The sequence below is a fragment of the Lepus europaeus genome, chromosome 21 (genome assembly GCF_033115175.1).
Source record: "Lepus europaeus isolate LE1 chromosome 21, mLepTim1.pri, whole genome shotgun sequence".
In the NCBI taxonomy this organism is placed as follows: Eukaryota; Metazoa; Chordata; class Mammalia; order Lagomorpha; family Leporidae; genus Lepus; species Lepus europaeus.
The window spans coordinates 9,815,373-9,832,540 of record NC_084847.1 but is presented as its reverse complement, the minus strand read 5'-3'; the positions used below and the strand labels follow the sequence as shown (position 1 = coordinate 9,832,540).

Genomic DNA, 17,168 nt, shown 5'->3' with positions numbered 1-17,168 from the left:
TAAAACCTTTAAAAAAAAAAAAAGAGCAGGAATGCTGGATCATTACAAGGTAAAACCATCAACCCTGTGTGAGTGGGCTTGCACTCACACTCAGCGCAGTGCCCCGCCAGCCACCACAGGTCTCAACACTCCAGAGTCAGCGACCAGATCCCAGCAGCGCTGCAACCCACAGACCCGAGGTCAGGTCGGGGAGAAGTGGAAGAACCTGACACTTGCTGGGAAGAAGGAAGTCTGAGGACTCAGGCTGCAAACAGACCTAGGGAAGTCCTCAGAAACCGGCGGGGCACTTACGACACACTCAGCCCCTCTGAGGACAACAGCCACGCCACAGCAGACACGTGCTGTGCCCAAGCCTGCAGCTCCTCAACTGGGGGCCGTGCTGCGGCCCTGGGCTGTGCCTCCCCTCTGAGTCACTCCTTAACCCAGGAAACGCAGCTCCAGGGAAGTCCCTACCCCACCGGGCCGCCTCTGCCGGACCTGGGACACTCGTGCCTTTCAGGGTTCCCCTCCTCCCCCTTTCCCCCTCCCAAGCTGTAGCTGTGGAACACACAGAGCAGGAGGACGCTGGGTTCCACGGGCACCCACCTCATCGCACCATGAACAGCAGACAGCAAGGCCCCAGGCGCAGCCCCCGACGGCCCCGAAGTTCTGATGGTCTGCAGGAGCCCCGGCCAGACACGAGGGAGCCACGTGAGACACAGCCTGCCTGCCTGCCACTCGCGCCTCCAAGCTCAGCAATCATTCACAAACCAAACAGCCAGGCCCCCTCGGCGGGGCACAAGACAAGGTGAGCAGGAGCTGAATCGCGCTGGAGGCCTCGGACGCACACTGGGAGTCCCGGCCCTCTGTGAGCCCCACCCCTTCTCAGACACCCTGCCTGCCGCTATGCTGAATGGGGGGTGGGGGGCACAGGGAGCAAGGGTGCCCTGGGGAGACACAGGACTTGGCGTTCTGGCTGCACACACCAGTGAAGCCCACCAGGCTGCCTCCCCCTCCCCCAGACTTCAGCTGAGACCTGGGAAGAAGCTGTAGCTGCTCCAGAAGCTGGCGGGGCTGAGGCCATGGCCCTGGCACCTCAGCCAAGTTCAAGCTGAGAGGGGAGAAGGGGCAGAGCTCACAGCGGCATGTACAGGACAAGCACCGCCTCCTTAGCGTGGCCTCACAGAGCCAGGGGAGACACCTTGAGTCCAGGGTGGGTGACCACACACAGAGAGGCAGCGATAACCACAACTCCTCTGGTGAGCCAGTCTGACAGACACAGAGGCCTCCTCTGACAGCCGGCAATGCAGATGCTCAGAGCAGGAATCATGCTGGTTCATACAGAACATTCTAGAACCAATACTGGGTGGGACCCCGACTATGTCCCTCCTCATCTCTGTCTGTGCTGTGTTGAGTGGGGGCTCCTGCTCTCAGCTGAGTGACAGAACAGCCTGACTGCCAGCTCCAATTTCAACAGTCTCCTGCGCAGCTGCGGGGCCCTGCTGGAGAAGGGGGGCTCACTTCCTAGGAAAGGGAGGTGACTAAGTCAGTGGGACCAGGGCCTCGGTGGCACTGGCAGTACTTCTGTGCTCAGAGGAAGGGGCACTTCCCTGCACGCCCGTCCGAGCCCTCCCTCCCGTGACATGCTCTAGACAAAGACAACAGTAACAAACCACACACAGTGCCCTCCCCCAAGTGAAGTGGCACAGAAACACTCACCAGTGACCACAGGCAGCTTTCCCGGGCTGACACTGACCCCAGCACTGCTCCAGTCTGCACAAGACCTGGGCCTTATGGGCCGGGGTTCAGCCACCTGCTTACAGCTCCCAACAGGCAAAAGGATGGCCGCTACTTGTGGTCGGCTTCTACACGGCCAAGTTCAAACAGCCAGAGTCAAGGGGAGAAGAACCAGGCAGGGGCTCCCTAGGGGCCCTGAGCCAGCTCTGCCTGCCCTCTCTCAGCCAAGAGCACCCAGACACCCAGGTTCTGAGAAGCCAAGCCTGGCTCACCTGTGCAGCTCAGCAAGCCCCTCCTGCTGGAGCCCCGGGCCTCCTGTCCCCTTCCCACCTGGGACAGGTAACTCAGGCACTGCTGGTTCTGGCAGCCAGCGCTCTCACTGCAGGAAAGCAATGGTCAGGAAACACCCACCTGCTGGGCTGTAGGAGCCCACGCCGCTGACCGGGAAGAGGACGTCAGCATCACCGTGCAGCACCTGCAGCGGAGCCCAGCCGTGCATCTGGGAGAGGCAGCTGTTCCCATCCAGGGGCCTAAGGGCAAAGAACACAGCTGCGTGACAGCGCCAAGGGCCGAGGGCTTGGGACTCACCGCGAGATCCGCTGGGCCTCCACTAGTGCCCTCCTGGGAACTCATCAGGCCAGGTTGGGGCTAAAAAAGGAGGTGAGGACTGGCAGCAGGGAGCACACAGACCAGGTTCAGAGCCCTGGCATCTCATCTTCCCCAGCGTCAACTGGAAGCCCCACTGTGTTCACCACTGGGAGCAGAAGAGCCTACAAACTGTGTCCATCCCTCCTTCCTGAAGCATGCAGACAGAAATCCTGCAAAAAGGTGTAGAGTGACAGCTGGACTCATGGGACTGCGCGACAACCGTGGGAGGCAGCCTTGAGGAAGGGAGACCTGAGAGAGCAGAAGGGAGCCGAGGCACTGCAGTGAAGAGGGGCACAGGGCTGGGGGACTGGCGGGGAGGGACAGGGCTGGGGGACTGGCGGGGAGGGAGCGACGCGTGTGAAATGCTGAAGCGGGAGCAGGTGCACGTGCTGCAGGTGGAGAAGGGACAGCAGCCCCATGACCTGACCTGGAGCTGCTTTGCTTCACTGGCTGCCAGTCCCTCGCGGGTAAAAGGACAAAGTGAGACCAGGTCAAGTCGAGGTCCCTTCCAACAGAGGGAGTCAGCTCAAGTATTAACCAAACTCGTAACATCTGATCCTCAAAGTACAGCAGCAACTCGCGCGATCTTTGCAGCGCCAGGCTGGTGCGTCGGCCTCTGAGCAACCAGGAAACACTAACCAAGTCACCCTGCATCTCAGTGAAGACAGCCTCGTCCTACCTACCACCGTCCTACCTACTCCACAGAGGAACGAAACCGGGAGACAGGGAACCGGAAAGGCAAGGAGGGAGGAAAAGGAAGCTCTGCCGACGATGAGCTGGTCCTCAGAACCAAGGCTGCGAGATTCGAGCCCTGGTCTCCCCATCATCACGGCGGCCTTCCCGCCTCCGACCAATCACGTGGCATTACACGGATGGCTCTTCTCTGCAAAGCACCCAACAGGAAACATTTCAGGCTTTGTGGCATGCTCTTCTTTGTTGGTGTTTCTCTGCAGCCCTTGAAAATGTAACCACCATTCCTAGGTTGGGGGCGGACTGGCTTGTCCTGCATCTGGGACCAGCTTTCGGCCACTGAGCACCCAGCAGGAAATATAGGACTAACAGAATTCTGCTAATTTTATCATTTAATTCTGCAGGTCCTACAAAGGGACTCCCAGACTGCACTGTGGGGGCCCAAGACAGCTGCTTTCACCTGTGCCCTGGCAGCAGAGCCCAGCGTGGGTGGAGTCTTCAGCGGACATGGTGGGGCCTGTGGCACCGTGAGGCTCTGAACTAGCAGCTGGGGACCAAGGGGGACCAATGCCCAGAGGCGGCCAGGGGTGCCCTTTCAAAAACCGGCAAAAACAGTCGGTCGAAGCCCAGGCCATTCTGCTTATTTCTAAGACAACTCTTCCTGCTTCCCAGTGACAGGTGTGACCTCCAGGGACACCAGGCCACCACAGGATAAGTCTCCCTGCCCAAGCACAAGTGGGCCCCCAAAGTCCACTGCCTCGAAGGGAGTAAGTGATCCCAAAGTGACTAGCAATATAGAGATGGCCTCAGAATACGGCACTGTGATGGCAGGAAAAATATCAAGGACTGCCGCTAGTCACCGGAAAAGTATGACACGTAGTTTATCACCTGGACAACGCCAAAAAGACGAGGGGGCAAGGAAACCCGGCCACAGCCACATTACCCAGAATACACCAGCTGAGGAGCCAATCCCTGCGCTCCCTTCTTCTGTTGCTGTGTGCACTTGCATTTACACGGATGTAATCAAAGTAAACACAGAACTTTCCATCTTGTATTCACCACTTAATATTAACTCTCAGTTCCTTTTCATACTACTGGGTACTCTTTTTTTTTTTTCCCCCCCACAGGCAGAGTGGACAGTGAGAGAGAGAGACAGAGAGAAAGGTCTTCCTTTGCCGTTGGTTCACCCTCCAATGGCTGCCGCGGCCAGCGCACTGCAGCCAGCATACTGCGCTGATCTGAAGGCAGGAGCCAGGTGCTTATCTTGGTCTCCCATGGGGTGCAGGGCCCAAGCACTTAGGCCATCCTCCACTGCACTCCCGGGCCACAGCAGAGAGCTGGCCTGGAAGAGGAGCAACAGGGACAGAATCCGGCGCCCCGACCAGGACTAGAACCCGGTGTGCCGGCGCCGCAAGGCAGAGGATTAGCCTATTGAGCTGCGGTGCCAGCACTACTGGGTACTCTTTAAACATCATTTTCAATGTTCACAATCCTAGGGGAGCACACGCAACCAGCTGCTGGTTGGGATACGGCATCCCACATCAAGTGCTTGGGTTCAGTTTCAAGTTCCGGCTCCTGATTCCAGCTTCCTGCCATGCAGATCCTGGGAGGCAGCAGTACAGCTCAAGGGCTGAATGTCTGCCACCCACTTGGGAGACCTGGATGAGTTCCTGGCTCCTGCCTTCAGCTCAGCCCAGGCCTGGCATTTTGAGAATGAACCAGCTGACAGGAACTCTTGGTCTGTCACATAAATTTAAAAAAATGTAAAGACATGTTTGAGACCATAAACATGAAGGTGCCAGGCTTGAACTACAAAGTATTCCGCTGCTCACTGTTCACCTGTGGTTGCCACGTCAGCCCCAGGGCATAGCTTCTCTGAATGAGGTTTGGTTTCCAGAGCCGAGGATGTCCTCAGGGCAGGTTCTCAGCCGTGCCAGTGCTCAATCAAGTGGGATCAACATTTTCCAGCTCCCAACAATCTGTCAAACTATTTTCCCCCAGGGCTGCCAAGTGCTGGCGGCTGTGAGGACAGTCCCAGTGCACGGCCCTCTACGCCGGCTCATTCTTCCCACAGACTGAAACCTGCTGCGTGCCTGGAACTGAGGACCCCCGGGGACGAGCCTGCCCACCCCCAACGCTTCCACCTGGGTGCTAAGCCAGGCTCCACCTGCTCGACTTTCAGATCTTGGCAGAGGCAGTGGTTTGGCATAGCGGTTGGATCTTGATGCCCATATCCCCTATCGGAGTGTCTGGGTTCAAGTTCCAGTTCCACTCCCAATTCCAGCTTCCTGCTAACACGCTGAGTGATAGTAGGTAATTGCTCAAGTACTAGGATCTTGCCACCCACGTGGGAGACCTAGACTGAGTCCCTGGATCCTGGCTTCAGCCTTGCACAGCCCTGGCAATGGCAGGCACTTGGGGAGTGAACCAGCAGATAGGAGCATCCTCGCTCTCTCTCTCTCTCTCTCATATATATATATATATATATATATATATATATATATATATAAGAATCTCCCTCACTGCCTCCCAACCCCCTTTCTTTCTGTGCCCTGGAAATAAATTTTAAGAAAATAAATTTTATTTTTTATTAAATAAATCTTGGCAACTATGATGGGAAAATATGGTGTCTTGTTTCACTTTTCACTTGCTTAATTGCTAGTGAAATGCAATTTTTTTTTGCATATTTTAATTATTTTGTTATAGAACACACAAAAAGTGACAGTAAAAAAAAGAAAAACTTTCTGGAGCCAGTGCTGTGGTACAGTAGGCTAAGCCTCTGCCTTGGCGCTGGCATCCCATAAGGGCACCGTTCGTGTCCTGGCCTTTCCTCTTCCAATCAGCTCTCTGCTATGGCCTAGGAAAACAGCAGAAGATGGCCCAAGTGCTTGGGTCCCCTGCACCCGTCTGAGAGACCTGGAAGAAGCTGCTGGCTCCTGGCTTCAGATGGCCCAGCTCAAGCTGTTGTGGCCATTTGGGGAGTGAACCAGCAGATGGAAGACCTTTCTCTCTCTTTGTCTCCCCCTCTCTCTGTCTGTAACTCTACCTCTCAAATAAATAAGTGAAATTTAAAAAAAAAAAACCTTTCTATAATAAAAACATTATGCCCTTCGAAAAGTACACTCAGAAAACAAAAAGCAAAGATAATGTGGCTAATATTGAGGCAGGAGGGACAAGAGGTTTTCCTGGCCATCAAAGAAAGATTTCATCATTGGCACACAGAGGAGTAAGCCCACTTTTAGCCAACAGATCATATGAAGGACAACAGAGCCCCCAAGTTAGCCAGAGGCCATGGCTGTCCACACTGAGCTGACCCTGGCCTGGCCATGGTCCCCACGTCCTGTGTACTGCAGGCCCTGTGCCTTCCTATGAACCTGAGCTTAGAATCAGAACCAAGGTATCACTCAGTAGGCCACCTCGTTCCTCGGCTCTTCCCCGGGTTGCTCTGCAAAATGTTCGATCACGATCCCCCTATGCCAGGCGAAGCCATCCACAGTCCCAAGAAGGCCCCATGGCCTTGGTGGGCCCAGGCCCATGCAGGCCACCCTGCACTGTTCTGTGCTTTTACACATCACAATGCTGGTGATCACCCCCTCCAGGCTCCACTGAGTGACACCAGCAGGCAGGGAGAAGAATGACTATGTTGAGGCCATGGAGCCATGGGTGATACCCCTGAGAGACTCCTCTACAGAGCCAGGGAATCCAGGTGGGGATTTCCCCACAGGCCTAGACTAAGCACCAACGGCAGCTGGGTGGTTAACTGTCTGGCCTGCACCGTGGGACCCACATATTTGGTCCACACTATTCCAGACGTTTCTGTAAGGCTATTTTCAGGTGAGACTAACATTGAAATCAGTAGTTTTTTTTTTTTTTAATTTTTTTTCTTTTATTTTTGACAGGCAGAGTGGACAGTGAGAGAGAGAGACAGAGAGAAAGGTCTTCCTTTTGCCGTTGGTTCACCCTCCAATGGCCGCCGCGGTAGCACGCTGCGGCCAGCGCACCACGCTGATCCGATGGCAGGAGCCAGGTGCTTCTCCTGGTCTCCCATGGGGTACAGGGCCCAAGGACTTGGGTCATCCTCCACTGCACTCCCTGGCCACAGCAGAGAGCTGGCCTGGAAGAGGGGCAACCGGGACAGGATGGGTGCCCCGACCGGGACTAGAACCCGGTGTGCCAGCGCCGCAAGGCGGAGGATTAGCCTAGTGAGCCACGGCGCCAGCCGAAATCAGTAGTTTTCTGAGTAAGCAGATCACCCCACAAGGTTTGGGCAAGCCGCACCCGCAATGGCCTCAACAGGAAAAGGCTGACCCCTCAGAGCATGAAGGAACTCTGCCAGCCATCTGCCTGTGGACTTGACCTGCAGCTCTTCCCTGGGTCTATGCAAATTTTGAACATGTTGGCCTTCACAATCACATAAGCCAATTCCTTAGAATCTATCAAGACAGGCCAGCATTGTGGCTCAGTGGGCTAAGCTACCACTACGACACCAGTAACCTCTATGGGCTCCAGTTAGAGTCCCATCTGTTTAATTTCTGCCCCATCTCCCTGCTAATGGGCCTGGGAAAGCAGCTGAAGATGGCCCAAATGCTTGGGACCCTGCACCCACGTGGGAGACCCAGATGAAGCTCCTGGCTCCTGACTTCGGCCTGGTCCAGACCTGGCCATTGCAGCCATTTTGGTAGTGAACCAGTGGATGGAAGATTTTCTCCCTCTCCCTTTCTCTCTCTCTCTCTCTCTTTCTCTGTAATTCTGCCTTTCAAATAAATAAATAAATCTTCTTAAATAATCAGGACGGGGGGAGTGACAGAAACAAACATGGAAGTAAGGCAGAATGATAGCAGGGGGGGGGGCACACGTGCACGCACGCGCGCACACACACTCAATTCTGTGTCTCTAGAGAACCATGACTAATGCAGCGGGTCACAAGCCTTGGAGCTCACATTCATAAACATTCACACCCTACGAGCAAGAAAAAGGAACCTAACACATAGTTCAGGAGTAGAAAAACAGGCTTGTGCATGGAAATCTTCATTTCAGAATGGCTGGCAGCAAAAAAGCAAACGCAAACAAAAAGAAATTCCAACAAGCCAAGCCACTCAACCGTAGGAGAAAGCTTTGGCAGGTCGTGACACCTGGCTCTCCGTGAACAGCAACTACGTTAGAGCGCTGCAAGGGAAAGCAATCAACCAGGGCAGGCACAGAGATAGAGAGATGAGACAGACAGACAGACAGATATAGATAGATGATAGAGGTGGAGAGAGAGAAAGAGAGATGATAGATATAGGTAGATAGGGGCCAGCGCTGTGGCGTAGCAGGTAAAGCTGCTGCCTCTGGTGCCAGCATCCCTATGGGCGCCGGTTCGAGCCCCACCTGCTCCACTTCTGATCCAGCTCTCTGCTATGGCCTGGGAAAGCAGTGGAAGATGGCCCAAGTCCTTGGGCTCCTGCACCCACGTGGGAGATCTGGAGGAATCTCCTGGCTCCTGGCTTCAGATCAGTGCAGCTCCGGCCGTTGCAGCCAATTGAGGAGTGAACCAGCAGATGGAAGACCTCTCCCTCTCTCTCTCTCTCTCTCTGCCTCTCCTTCTCTGTGTAACTCTGACTTTCAAACAAATAAAATTTTAAAAAATTCTTTAAAAAAAAGATAGAGGTAGTTAGAGAGCTAGATAGACAGACAGACGGATTTGTACTGAGACGCCCCATATCTCTACAAGCTGGAGCCCCAGGGGAGCTGGTAGTGCACTTCAGTGCGGGTCTGGGGTCGGAGCATCAGGACAGCACATGATGGGTGTGACTCCTAGACAATGGTAAGTTTAGACCAATGTCCCAGTTGAAGCTACAGGCAGAAGCAACAATCACTCCTTTCCTGTGTTATTTTTTTTTTTTTTCAGGCTGCAGCAGATTGGACCATGCCCAACCACACTGGGGAAGGCCGTCTACTTTACTACACCCATCAATTCAAACACTGAGCTCCCCAGGAAACGTCATCCCAGACACATCCAGAAACAGTGCTTCACACTGGCACCCCAATACCCAGTCACGTTGTTGTGGGCACACGCATATTCTCATCTTTCCAGGTCCCTGTCTCATGCAAAGATACGCATTCTAGGTTGAGACACGTATAAGGTGCACAAAGTTATAACAAGATATACTGCAAAGGTGAAAAAATGAACACACACACACACACACACGAGTGCGAGATGCCCACATGGAAAAACACCATTCTGAGCCAGAGGACTGCCCCAATGAAGAAAGGGAGAGGCAAGAGAGGAGGACAGGGACAGGGACAGGGACAAAGATGGGGGTAGGGGAGAGAGAGGGAGAGAGAGGGAGGGGAGGGAGGGAGAGAGAGGGAGAGGGAGAGAGACAGAGACAGAACGCATGCGTGCAAGCTCTCCCCCATCGCTAGCTCTTTTATGAGGTAGAAGGTGGTGCCCCTACGTGCATGAAGGCATGATATCTCCATAAACTCTACATGGAGCTTCACATCCATATTTTTAGGGTGCTCCCTTCCTCTTTTCCAAGTCCCAGATAAAACAGATGCATCCTGGGAAAGGGAGCATTTTGATTGACAGATAAAAAGGGTAACATGATTACACTGTGGCGTGCAGGGACTTCTAGATCACTCAGACCTAAACTAGCTACCTAGTCACACCACATCAAAGTGAACACACAAAAGTAACCCATGTTAACCACCCAACACAAGTATATAGGGACATGGGAAATACTTCAGATAAGCTCCAGAGCACAACATATCTGAACCTAAATCCCAGCTTTACCAATGGCTTTGCGGAATCTCAACTCTCTGTGGAATCCTGTTCTGCCTCCTTCCCAGGAGGGCAGGGTGGCTGTCCTCCTGTGAGGTGTGTGAAGTACCTTGAAGCACGCAGCATCTCACAGATGCTCAGTGAGGTACCACTGCTGACAGGAGTATCTGTGCGAGTGAGGACTAGAGCCAAAGCAGGCAAGGCAAACACTGTCTCATCAGCTAGCGATACAACTGGGCGCCTTAACACCACCGTGAGGTTTCAGTCATACAGAGAATCCGTTTCCATAAGTGCTACGGATGCCCTGGGCGCTCTGAAGTCTCAGTGACGAAGCCAGTGGTTTACCCAGCAATCAGAACAAGCCTGAGGATCGTGACATGAGTGTGTGACAACCGTCACAGCTGACCTCTGTGGCCTTCCTCCATGAGCACGTGGGACAGATCTAACCTGTGATGACCTCCTTAACTCAGCGACAATCCACAAGCAGGTGCTGCCATCTGCCCAGGTCTACCAGGAGGCTAACAGGCTGGGAGGGGAAGGACTTGTCCACCTTAAGCTACATGGGGAGTTAAAAACAGGCCCAGCTGGTCTTGACTCCAGGATCCAAGTTTGTTAGGAATATACTTTTCCACTTTAGGCCTACACCTGCAACAAGCCCCTTCCACAAGCATAAATCCACAGCAACTGGATGCCAAGGCAGCAACTGCGCATGAGTTACTACAGTTCAGCTCGTACAGATAAACACAAAAACTGACCCTGCCTTCCTCCTGAGCATCCTATGCTAACGGCAAGCCAGAGATGCAGAAAAATCTAGGCCCTTGGGGCCAGCACTGTGGCATAGCAGGTAAAGCCACTGCCTGCAGTGCCAGCATCCGTATGAGTGCCGGTTCAAGTCCTGGCTGCTCCACTTCCATTCCATCTTACCTGGGAAAGCAGTAGAAGATGGCCCAAGTCCTTGGGCCCCTGCACCCACATGGGAGACCCAGAAGAAGCTCCTGGCTCCTGGCCTCAGTTTGGCCCAGCTCTGGCTGTTGCAGCCAACTGGGGAGTAAACCAGTGGATGGAAGACCTCTCTCTACCTCTCTACCTCTCCTTCTCTTTCAGTGTAATTCTGACTTTCAAATAAATAAATAAATCTTCAAAAAAAAAAAAAAAAAAATCCAGGCCCTGGCAACAGGTGGTGTGAGGGACAAACCCAGAACCTCAAGCACACCTCTGGACACTAACTTCGTGGTGGGTGTCCACGTGTGCCCTCCTTTCCCTCCCTCTGGTTTCAGGAGAACAGCAAGCTGACAGCCCTCCCTCCTACATCAAGACCTGGAAAGTCAACAAGCCCACCACCACCACCACCACCACCTCGCACTCTGATCCCGACACTGTGCTAGAGAGAAACCGTGGTTCACGCAACTCCATCGTTAAAAGCGGGACTGGAACGTACTTCTCAGGCGACTCCGAGTGGCTGGCGCGCTTCCTCCCGGATGAGTTTCTGTACACGTCGTCTTCATTGTCGTCCGCGTCTTCGTCATCGATGCTCTTCACATCAAGCTTCTGGTACCCGAACTCCCCATTCAGAGACACAGAATCAATTTTCCATGAGTTGCTGCTCTGGCTCCCATTGGAATTTGGCCCAAAGGGGCTTTCAAAGGCGGACATGATGTTGATCGAGGAGCGGTCGGAGTTCTCCTCGGAGCTCTCCCCTGCCCCAGGAATCTTTTTAAAAACGTCCCCAGAGTTCTGCTCATCTTCTTCATCATCAAATGAGATAATGTTGGTCACCTTCTTTTTCTTCTTCCTCTCCTTTTTACTCCTGGCATCTGGCAAAAGAAAATATATGAGAATCGAAAAAGTCACCCAAACAGGATGACCAAGCCAACTCCCCTCTTCGTTCTGAAGGAGACTCTACCATTCTGCTAACAAATAAATATTAAGATGAACTCAGATTATTCTTCAGTCCGTGTAGAAAAAATCTGACTATAGAAGACTGAGAAAAGCGGATGTGGGCTTCCACCTCTGGCTTAAACATCTCATACAGCGTGCGCTCAAAGTGTCCGTTCTAAGCAGTCACGTGATACACACAGCACTACCGCTACTGAAATGATTTCCATTGTTTCACTCGGAAAATATTCTCAAGGCTGGCAGATGAGACCAGGAAAATCAGTGTGCGAGTTGCAGTGGACTGGTCAGTGGCCACCAACTCCTCGCACCCTCTCCAGCGGGACTGTGCTGCCCTCCCAATCTGCAGCAGGGTCCACTTCTGCACCCCCTTGTACCTGGGCTGCTCTGGGCTCTGCTCTTCCCTCTACAAAGTGGCAGAGGTAACAGTGAGTTCTAGACCCAGGCATGAAACGGTCTCAAAGCCTGTGCCCTGACAGTACCAGGAGAAAACAGGCGCTGTCTGCCTCACCGAATCAATCGTAAGGAACTGAGAGGCCCCAGCACCAAGCCCAGATTCCTGAGTGGGGCCATCTTGCATCCTCCAAGCCAGCCACCTGCTTGAAGCAGCCCCAGAGCAAGTCCAGGGGAGACCAGCAGAAGAACCACCCCCTCACAACATCAAAACAGTGAACTGTGGTCGCTGGAAGCCACTACAAGTTGGAGCTGTCTCTCACACAGCAAAGGTTGGCTGGCACAGAAAGCAGGGTGGCCATGGGGATCAGGGCTAAGCTGAGCCCTCTGTTCACCCGGCAGAAATCCTCAAACTTGGAGGCGAGACATGTGAGGCCAACTCCAAAACACTCAACCTGTCTAAGCCAAGGCGTGGTGTGGTGAGGGCCTTACTGCAGCTCTGGAAGCCTGACCCCCAGTGTGGCGGCATCCAGGGGGTCCAACTTTGCAGAGGAAAAGCCAGCACGAGATAATTGGGTCACGAGGCATCGCCCTCCAGGGATTAATAATGCTAGGCTCGTGGAGTCTCTGCACACCCTGGGAGGCAGCAGGTGATAGCTCAAGTGCTTGGGTCCCTGCCACCCACCTATGACACCAGATCAAACTCAGATCAAAGTCCTGCCTCCTGGCTTCAGCCTAACCCATCCCCGGTTATTTCAGAGACTGGAATATATCTCTCCCTCTCACTCTGCCTTTCAAATAAACTTTTTAAAAAAGAAACTTTAAAAAGCAATTTTTCAACAGATGGGACTGATCCTCCTCTGGGGATACGAGCTTCGGTGTCTCTCACACAAAGCCCTCAACAGTTCATTTTCCTATGTCATCTGCATGAGACCTGCTGGAGAGGCCCAGGGCATGACACAAAGTCACTGTGCACCCAGGAAGCCATGGGATTCTGTGTCTTCACTACCTCTACTCCTTCCAAAGGACAAACAGGAACACTGCTTGATGGATGGATTTGGCAATACTGGGACTAGTAGAACCAAAATTCCAATGTTTGCTATAGTAAGATCCTCATGCCTGTGAACAGTCTAGGGGTACTGGAAGCTTCTTGCAAAGGTAGTCTCAAGGAATCAACTTTCCTCTGCCTCCCCCCAGCCTCGAGTTAACGCTGACAAACTTCTCTCTTCTCTCAAGCTTCCATTTAAATATTATCTCCCCAACAAAGGCAAGCCAGCAGCACCCTGTGCATGGCCTTCACCCCATCAAGCACAAGGATAATCAATGATGTCTAAAACATTCACCAACTATGTACCCCTGTCCATGGCAAAGGATGTGATCCGGTAAGCGCTGGCCATCAGTCTGGCACACAGAATGCGACCCTGGTACAAGCAGGTAAAAGGATGCTGGAAGGAAGGCATCTACGCCAGCCCATCGGAGGACGGCAGGAAGAAAAGAACTCAGCCACCGTGGCTTCTGTGGTCATCACAGCCTCGCCGTCCCCGCGCTCCCACTGAGCCGCTGGCTTCCTACTCCACTGTCTGCCCATCAAAGCCAGGCTGCCCATCCCTCTGGCGTGCATGAGGGTTGGCAACATAAACACGAACACGAGCCGGGAAAGTGAGTGCCAGAGACTTCACCCCCTTGGAGTGACCCTCCGATGACCAGGTGTGCCCCCTTGTGTCCACTCTGTCCTCTTCCCCGCCCCTTCTCGCTCACCTGCGCTGACGTTCCTGCACACTACAGGCAGCGGGTCGGTCTCCTGCTCGGGTCGGATGAGGATGGACACGGCGGAGGAGGCCGTGATCTCCCTGAGAAGGCTGCTCACCCCCTGCGTGGACTCCTTCAGCAAAGAGGTCATGTTCTGCGTGGACTCCTTCAAGAGGTCTGACACGGTAGGAGCAAACTTACTCTGCCCGTTCAGATCCTTGTTGTCGATGTTAATGGCGAAGAGGATGGAATTCAGACCTGCCCAGAGAAAGGGGAAAACCTGGAGCACTCCTCTCAGACCCTCCCACAAAACGGAGCTCAGCAGACACCAGTATCACGGGAATCGAGTCTTTCAGATTCTCTCCCTAACGGCCAGGAAAACAATTACTACCAGGAGAAGTGGAGGAAGGCACCAGCTCTGAGGTCAGGCTGCCGGGCCTAGAGTCCCAGCTCCTCCACTTACTAGCTCTGAGACCTTCAAGTAACTTGTAATCTCTCTCAGTTTCAACTCCCTTATCTATAAAATGGAGACAATCCATCTTCCTCACGGGATTTTAAATATTAAAGACAGTCACCCACCAAAATCACTCAACTCCATAAACTATCAGAAACGTGCACTAATGGGTCTGGCGTTACAATGTAGCAGGTTAAGCCACCTACTGTGACACCGGAATCCCATGTGAGCATCCGTTTGAGACCCAGTCGCTCCACTTCCAATCCAGCTCCTTGCTAATGTATCTGGGAAAGCAGCAGAGGATGGCTTAGGTCCCTGTACCCATCTGGGAGATCTGGAAGAAGCTCCTGGTTTTAGCTTGGCCCAGCCCCAGGCCATTGTGGCCATCGGGGGAGTGAACCAGTGAATGGAGGAATTCTCTCTCTGTGTCTCTTCCTCTCTAACTCCACCTTTCAATTAAGTAACTCAAGTTAAATAGAGAATGTGCACTGCTTAGGGGCCTGGTGTTGGGGCACAGCAGATTAAGCCACTGCTTGAGCTGCCAGCATCCCATATCAGAGAGACAATTTGAATCCCAGCTGCTCCACTTCCAATCCAGCTTCCTATTAATGAGCATGGGAAAGTAGCAGAAAACGGCCAAAAGTGCTTGGGCCTCTGCATCTCACATGGGAGACCAGATGGAGTTACTGGCTCCTGGCTTCAGCCTAAATGGCCCTGGCAATTTGGGGGCGTGAACCAGTATACAGAAGAGCTCACTCACTCTCATTTTCTCTCTCACCCTTTCCCTCTCTCCCTCTGACTCTCCTGTCACTCTGCCTTTCAAATATATAAACAAATATTTTTAAAAGATGTGCAGTGATTATACCATGATGCTTATTTTGGGCAAAAGCTTACACTGGTATTCTACAGTCTACAAAAGCAATCATGGTTCCACACTTTCTCTCATCGGGGGACAAGAATGACATAACCCCAAGGATGTGGGATTTAGTATAAACTTTCAGGGGGAGAATGAAAGGAGGCAACAAAGCAAAGAAACAGGCAAGGTGCCCGCTCCCAGCCACCTGACTTGGAGTGACAGTCAAATGGCAAACAGCTTAACATCCACCAAGCAACACCACACGGGGGCCTTCCCGTTGAGAAATGTATGTGTGGTCCTTTCTCTCCCACTGCCCTACAAAGGTAACTGCTGAGCCACAGAGTGCCACCTTACAGGAACCACCCCTCATCACCAGTTGACAAGGGGAAGGGTCGAGATTCAAGGGTAGGTCTCCTGCCTCCAATTCGCCAACTTCTTATATTCCACCTGCCAAGTTACAACCAAAATCCGTAAACCCCACGCTTTCTTGCCAGACTATCAAATTCTAAATACTTAGCCCCAGTGCTCAATACCACCACAGGAAGCAGAGGTAAATGCCCCAGTAAGTTGGTGAAGGACAGGGGAAATCCCAGCATCCCTTTGGGTTGCGAATGTACTCCCAGCAGCCCCCTCTGCTCGCCAAGCTTCCCCACTCAATGCCCAGCCTGGGCCAGTCTTACCAGCTGCCATGGTGGGAAGCATGCTAGATCTTTCTTCATCCATCACAAAAGACCAGTCTTCATAAAAAGTGCTGCGATTGAAAGAGAAATGGAAAAGTTCTTAACACTGGGTCTCCAGGTCCTTGAGCCAACAAGTTCCTTAGGTGGCTCTCTGGAAACCTGAGTCTGGTCACCCAGAGAGAACGCGGTGTGTCTGAGGTCTCTGCTGGCCTTAAGCTTCTGGCTATAAACAAAACCTGAATACATACATACGTCCTATGACTTCCTCTCTGGCCCCCTGACACCCCAGCCTCAGAGTGCTAAAATAGACCATGTAAAGGCAGAAAGCAGCGAAGCAGAAGACAACAAAGGGGTGACTTCCACTCCAGCCCTGTCCCCTGGAGACAGACAGACAATCTAGGCTAGCCAACTCCTGATTTGGCTCCTACAAGGGACAGTATCAGGAAGAAATTACGAAGACCCATGTCTCTATCAGAGTATTTACTTACAACACCTGCTTGGGTTGCAGATTCAGCAGTCCAAGCGATCCCTAGAAAGGACTGAGAGGCTAAAAAGGCCCCATGATTCCATCAGTTGTTGGGGTGGGGTGGTCTCAGAAGCCCAAAGGGCCTAAACAAAATCATCTGGCCAATACATGGAATAGTCAGGGCTTAACACAGGTCTCTCTGGTCCACTGTCCAAGCTCTGCATAAGACTATAAAAACGGAACAACCAAACATCCTCAGTGCCATGATTTATTTCCCCACCAACAAGGTCGCAGAACTCTAAACTGATGGAGTCGAAGCTCAGCTTCCCCGCAGTCGAGCGAGCGATGCATGACCTGTGGTTCAGGGGGCAACTGGAAACATCAGCTGAAGTGACTGAAGGTGGCTCATTTCCAGGGCACTTCCATGGCAGTGCTGGGGGAAACACAAGCCCTACATTCAAGCTGGCATTGCAACTGCTCCTCTGATCCCTACACTGTGACCCCTGCAAAGTCCCGGCCAGTTTTCACGTGTGTAAATGCTTGTGGCTTTCCCAGAGAGTAACAAAGTGGCCAGCTAAGTCCAACTGTGACTCTTATGAACTGGATCCGTATCAACTTCCCACGGTTAAATGCTACTTGGGTGCCAAGCATGCAACTCTGAACTCACTGCACAAAATCTGCCAGGTGGAGTTTTACCCCCCAAAAATGTATTTTAAAAAACATGAATGTTTGTTTTGCTAACTACAGCTAGTTAGTGCTTGGACATTCCCAGCCTCTCACTCTGATCACAAGTAGCACACAGGCAAGTCAGAGGCAGGTGTCCTGGGCCCTGGCCTTCCCATTTCAGGCCCACATGG

General features: G+C 52.8%; 1 protein-coding gene across 2 annotated transcripts in view; it reads right to left on the bottom strand.

Moving 5' to 3' along the window:
* SNX29 (sorting nexin 29) overlaps positions 1–17,168 on the bottom strand; it is a 473,054-nt gene that overhangs the window by 371,683 nt on the left and 84,203 nt on the right. For both annotated transcript variants that reach the window (XM_062180202.1, XM_062180203.1), the window contains 4 exons: positions 15,846–15,916; positions 13,865–14,113; positions 11,259–11,634; positions 2,128–2,246 (listed from right to left, as the gene is read on the bottom strand). In XM_062180202.1, coding sequence (XP_062036186.1) covers positions 2,128–2,246; positions 11,259–11,634; positions 13,865–14,113; positions 15,846–15,916 — 815 coding nt within the window. The remainder of the gene's footprint in view (positions 1–2,127; positions 2,247–11,258; positions 11,635–13,864; positions 14,114–15,845; positions 15,917–17,168) is intronic.